The 6,705-nt window shown below is 42.3% G+C and overlaps 1 protein-coding gene across 1 annotated transcript in view; it reads left to right on the forward strand.

Moving 5' to 3' along the window:
• Nucleotides 1-393: 393 nt before the first annotated feature.
• LOC135553813 (growth arrest-specific protein 7-like) overlaps nucleotides 394-6,705 on the forward strand; it is a 25,295-nt gene continuing 18,983 nt past the window's right edge. The window contains exon 1 of the mRNA XM_064985752.1: nucleotides 394-496. Within this exon, the coding sequence (XP_064841824.1) occupies nucleotides 494-496 (3 nt within the window). The 5' untranslated portion in view covers nucleotides 394-493. The remainder of the gene's footprint in view (nucleotides 497-6,705) is intronic.

Genomic DNA, 6,705 nt, shown 5'->3' on the forward strand with positions numbered 1-6,705 from the left:
CTTCACACAGGGTCAATTTGATTTATAAGAAATGGAGGGACGGACCCACACAAACGGGCCTTGTTGCCTGCGAGTGCCTCACAGCTCTGTCTCACAGTGTTGGCCATTGTGTGGCCTGCCATGGAGCAGGGGCCTGGCTGCATCTGGGAACGGGCTTCCAGACCCTTACATCTGCTGGACACTAACAAAGACTCATAGAAAACGTCTCATACCACAAGATGGTTCTTCCTGGAACGTTTTATTCTTCATCTTGTAAATAAAGAAAAGAGGCGGAGTAGAAAGATGTTTAGTGTCTGTCCATTCCTTCCATGTCTTAGCTTTGACCCTGGGTGTCGGGTCACTCTGGCCAGTAATGAGAACCCATATGTGTTACAAATGCTTCCTCCTCCTGGTTCTAAAAGAGCCTTGTCCCACTCAATGGTCACTGTGACTAGTTAACGGACACTTCTCTCATTTGGCTATTTGCTTCCTTACGACGTAGTCTTAGCCCAACATGGTAAGGCTTTGTTTTTCATGCTATTATTATCGGTCTCTGTTATCAGTGACATTTTTGACAGTACTTTATGTGCGGTGTTACATTTGGGAGTTGCTTCAATGGAGCACTATTGCTTCAGTGGAACAATTGTGGTAGTCAGACAGAATGGGTACAGGAGATTCATTGGCTCTGTTCAAGCCTTTGTGTCGGATGTAGTTGTATTTTATTTCTCATCCTTTTAAGTTTGGTGGATTTTTATTCTGCTTTGACATGGTCTGTCTGTCTCTGTCCAGATATAGCTCTCATATCCCACTTCTTCTGCAGCACAATGTGTGCCGTGTGTGTGTGTGTGTGGGGGGGGGGGGGGGGGGGCTGCCAAAACGCTTTGATCTTCCATGTTGGTTTTAAATGTCCCTCTGTCCCTCAGCCACCCTGCTCTCCTAGCTCAATCAACTTCCCTCTTCTTCTGTGTCTTCAGGAAGGCTCTGTTTCCCTTAAAAGAAAAACAACAGAACGTGTTAAATGAAGTCTGGATTTTTATTGTCATGTTCATTAGCCTGTGTAAGAAACAGGGCTCACTGATCTGTCCATGTTTGCCCTTTTTATCATTATCATGTGTGGAGTTACGGTATGTTGTTTTACAAGACTTTTCTCATAATTACTGAAACTTACAGTACAGTTAGTACTGTACATGCCCTGGAGCCACAGAGAAAATCGTGTAAAAATAAATTACATTTAGTCTACTGTTTTGTGAGTGTTTCAGATTAAGAGTCACTTACCTTACTGCACTTGGATGCAACATTTTGTTGCAATATATTATTTAACACTTACACAAATGTGGGTGACTGACAACAAGCACCACAGTAACTTCATTTTAATTGATTTGATTGGACAGAATGGAAGATATTATAGCAGAGCCTGAGGTAGCAGGTTGCATGAATGCAGATGCAGTGTTTTTGAAATCACCTCAGTATGTATACATTCTAAACAAAGGGTCATACAATGACAATAAACTCGATTGACTGATGACTCAAAGCTAGCACAAGTACCACATTTGCAGTGGAATTTCATCTCTTCATCCCACTCTCGTTCTCTGGAACATTTTCCAATTACCTTTTGCTAAGCCCTGCCTCCCTTGGTTACTGTTGCAACCTCGGACAACATTTTCCAGAGAAGCCCAATTCCCCATTCAACCACTGGCGAAATCCTCTCAAAATGATCTCAAACTGTTTATAATATGTAATGAAATTAAACCCTACCTCAGTGGGTTAAACACAGACTACGCCTTACACAGACTACACCTCACTAACTCTTGGTTATGTTGTGGTGGACTGTCTTTACAATTGCTTCAAAGGAACCTGGTAATGTTTGTAGTGTAGCTAGCGGAACCCCTCAACAACATCCGCTGAAATGGCAGAGCGCAAAATTCAAAAATATTTTTGGGAGATATTTAACTTTCATACATTCACAAGTGCAATACACCAAATTAAAGCTGAACTTCTTGTTAATCTAGCCATTGTGTCCGATTTCAAAAAGGCTTTACAGCGAAAGCATGCCATACGATTATGTTAGGTCGGCGCCTAGTCACAAAAACATACAGCCAAAGAGAGGAGTCACAAAAAGCAGAAATAGAGATAAAATGAATCACTAACCTTTGATGATCTTCATCAGATGGCACTCATAGGACTTCATGTTACACAATACATGTATGTTTTGTTCGATAAAGTTCATATTCATATCCAAAAATCTCAGTTTACATTGGCACATTATGTTCAGTAATGTTGTGCCTCAAATTTGCAGAGAGCCACATCAATTTACAGAAATACTCATCATAAACTTTGATAAAAGATACAAGTGTTATGCATAGAACTAAAGATATACTTCTCCTTAATGCAACCGCTGTGTCAGATTTTAAAAAAGCTTTACAAAAAAAGCACACCATGCAATAATCTGAGCACAACTCTCAATAATCTAATTACAGCGCTCACAAAAACAAGCCATACAGATACCCGCTATGTTGTGGAAGCAGTAAAAGTCAGAAATAGCGTTATAAATATTCACTTACCTTTGATGATCTTCATCAGAATGCACTCCCAGGAATCCCAGATCCACAATAAATGTTTGTTTTGTTTGATAAAGTTAATCTTTATGTCCAAATACCTGTAACAGTTTAAAACTGCTACAGGGCACTCGGTGCACCACCAAGACTTCCTGGAGTGACAGTGAGAGGGCTTTTTCCACCGGGCCACACCACTGAGAGAGAGGGATCAGCACTAAGTAGGATGGATACAATAGGCAGAGAGATACATTGACATGCAGAGCCGAGTGTAGAGAAAATCAGTCAGCGGTGAGGATTTAACACTAGGCCAGGCTCTTTCTTTAGTACCCTGGTCTCTAACCAGCTTCAGGTGCTGCACTATAATAATCCCCCTATTGCAGGTAGCACAATGTGGGGTTAATGCTCTCATTCATTCCCAGTCATACCAATGAAGCCACAGAAGGGCATGCTAACAGCAAGAGCCCAGACTCTCCTCTGTAGTGGTGGGAAAGAGCCTGTCCTGTTGCTTTATTGGTATTCAATGGGAACTGAGGAAACTGGAGCGGAGTATACTCTATAAAGAGCCTCCTCCCTGGGGTTGCAGTGGGAGCACCACCCCAGAGGAATGTGGGATTTGGCAGGAGATATCCAGAGGATTTTGTCCTTTTAAATTCTTTGAAAGCTTGGATGCCGTTCCACTTTATTCAACAGTTTTTTGCCAGGGGACATGTGAAATCGCTACAGCTCAGGGAAGTGAGATAAATCACATATGATACAAATCTCAAGATCAGAATCTGTCATTTACATCTCTCTAGGAAGATTAATTAGTTAACGATTCATGTCTCCGGGCAAAAAGTACCAGTTCACTGCTATTCTATGGTTCAGAGGATGGTATGTTGCCTAAGATGCATTAGGTCAGGGTTAGTAGTGGCCATTATACTTGTATGAAGTCTGATTTATGTTAAGTTAATGGACATTGTGCTCCTTGGTGATACAGTATGTTCATGATTTGTCTGACATAGTGTAATCACATACAGTATGTGCTTATTGGGAGCTTGAGGAAGGATAATGCATTTTATGAGCTCATGATAAATGACTGAGGACAGTTTCCTGCAGCACAGCGTGGCTCGTCAATGAAGACGAGGTGCTTTGTATTGTACTCACTGCAAGCCCAGTGCTTTATATCAGAAAGAGAGACAGAAAGGAATCCCTTTTATCTTGTACATCAAACGAGTGTAGATATCAGCAGGATCTCTCTACTTTACCATTCCATTAATATCCTTCCCTCCTCTCCTCCCTTTCCCCCTCTCCTCCCCCTCTGTCCCCACACTCCGCAGTGGATCTGGGGTAGGGTCGTGACAAGCAGCCAGTCACCATGTTAGAAGTGGTACAGGCAGAGTTCAGCAGGCCCTCTGTCAGATACAGCAGACAGCTTTGACTGGGCAACACACTGTTGTTAATGACAATGAATCGTCCGTCAGGCCATCCCTGTAGATTAAAGAGGACTTTCGCCTTATAAAGTACACTGCAGTAAATTCTGCAGTTGCAATGTGACCAGGAGCTTTATGGGTGTGTATGAGCCTTCTGGGAACTGCTGATAAGGTCAAAGAAGCGGTTATTGTTATTTATCCAGATAGTGGATCATTGTAAATAACACCCTCCAACCAAGGGAAGGCACTGTGAAAGCCCTGAAGAAAGCACTGTGAGCCGAAAAGAATAGCTTCTAAATAATAACAGCACATCGCAACGGATGTTGTTTGCTTATGTGAGAATGCTATTCATTGACTACATCTCAGTGTTCAACACCATAGTACCCTCAAAGCTCATCACTAAGCTAAGGAACCTGGGACTAAACACCTCCCTCTGCAACTGGATCCTGGACTTCCTGACGGGCCACCCCCAGATGGTGAGGGTAGGTAACAACACATCTGCCACGCTGATCCTCAATACTGGAGCTCCACAGGGGTGCGTGCTCAGTCCACACCTGTACTCTCTGTTAACCCATGACTGCATGGCCAGGCACGACTCCAACACCATCATTTAGTTTGCAGACGACACAACAGTGGTAGGCCTGATCACAGACAACGACGAGTCAACCTATAGGCAGGAGATCAGATACCTGGCCGTGTGGTGCCAGAATAACAACCTATCCCACAACGTAGCCAAGACTAAGGAGATGATTGTGGACTACAGGAAAAGGAGGACCGAGCACACCCCCATTCTCATCGACGGGGCTGTAGTGGAGCAGGTTGAGAGCTTCAAGTTTCTCGGTGTCCACATCAACAGCAAACTCGAATGGTCCAAACACACCAAGACAGTCGTGAAAAGGGCACGACAAAGCCTATTCCCCGTCAGGAAACTAAAAAGATTTGTCATGGGTCCTGAGATCCTCAAAAGGTTCTACAGCTGCAACATCGAGAGCATCCTGACTGGTTGCATCACTACCTGGTACGGCAATTGCTGACCGCAAGGCACTACAGAGGGTAGTGCGAACAGCCCAGTACATTCACTGGGGCTAAGCTGCCTGCCATCCAGGACCTCTATACCAGGCGATGTCAGAGGAAGGCCCTAAAAATTGTCAAAGACCCCAGCCACCCCAGTCATAGACTGTTCTCTCTACTACCGCATGGCAAGCGGTACCGGAGTGCCAAGTCTAGGATCAAAAGGCTTCTCAACAGTTTTTACCCCCAAACCATAAGACTCCTGAACAGGTAATCAAAAGGCTACCCAGACTATTTGCATTGTGTGCCCCCCCACCCCCCCAAACCCTCTTCTTACGCTGCTGCTACTCTCTGTTTATCATACATGCATAGTCACTTTAACTATATATTCATGTACATACTACCTCAATCGGGCTGACCAACCAGTGCTCCCGCACATTGGCTAACCGGGCTTTCTGCATTGTGTCCTGCCAACCACCACCCGTCAACCCTTCTTTTACGCTACTGCTACTCTCTGTTCATCATATATGCATAGTCACTTTAACCATATCTACATACTACCTCAATCAGCCAGACTAACCGGTGTCTGTATGTAGCCTCGCTACTGTATATAGCCTGTCTTTTTACTGTTGTTTTATTTCTTTACTTACCTATTGTTCACCTAACATTTTTTGCACTATTGGTTAGAGCCTGTGAGTAAGCATTTCACTGTAAGGTCTACTACACCTGTTGTATTCGGCGCACGTGACAAATACACTTTGATTTGGTTTGATTTCAAGGGAACGTGTACAGTGGTGGACAAATATATTGGAACCCTTGAACTTCTGAAATAAGTTAAAATGGAATAATTTTTTTATTGGATTGTCAACATTGCAGAACAAATTTTTCTGGGGAAACAAGTTTACAATGTTATTTAAGAAAATTTCAACAAATGGCATGGACAAAATACATGGCACCCAGGGGCTAATACTTGGTTAAACAGCCTTTGGCGAACATGACTGCAAAAAAACACTTATTGTAATCATCAATGGGGTTGCTGCACATGGCAATACGGCCCATTTTTCAGCTGCAAACTGCACCAATTTTTCAATGTTTGAGTGAAGCCTTTCACCAACTGCTGTTTTCTGATCTCACCATAGGTTTTTGATGGGATTCAGATCTGGACTCATTGCTGGCCACTGCAGAAGTCCAGTATTTATTATTGAACCATACTGGAGTAAAAGTGAAGATACCTTAATAAAAAAAGTAAAAGTGAAAGTCACCCAGTAAAATACTACTTGAGTAAAAGTCTAAAAGTATTTGGTTTTAAATATACTTAAGTATCAAAAGTAAAAGTATGAATAATTTAAAACTCCTTATATTAAACAAACCATACGACACAATTTTCTTGTTTTTTTTTATTTACGGATAGCAAATGTCACACTTCAACACTCAGACATCCTTTACAAACAAAGGATTTGTGTTTAGTGAGTCTGCCAGATCAGAGGCAGTAGAGATGACCAGGGATGTTCTCTTGATAAGTGTGTGAATTGGACCGTTTTCTGTCCTGCTCAGCATTCAAAATGTCATGAGTACTTTGTCAGGGAAAAGGTATGGAGTAAAACGTACATCATTTTCTTTAGGAATGTAGTGAAGTAAAAGTTGTCAAAAATATAAATAGTAAAGTAAAGTACAGATACCCTAAAAAATGACTTAGTACTTTAAAATATTTTCACTTAAGTACTTTACACCACTGACAGAGACACAGTTTT

This window comes from Oncorhynchus masou, chromosome 14 (genome assembly GCF_036934945.1).
Source record: "Oncorhynchus masou masou isolate Uvic2021 chromosome 14, UVic_Omas_1.1, whole genome shotgun sequence".
Taxonomy (NCBI): Eukaryota; Metazoa; Chordata; class Actinopteri; order Salmoniformes; family Salmonidae; genus Oncorhynchus; species Oncorhynchus masou.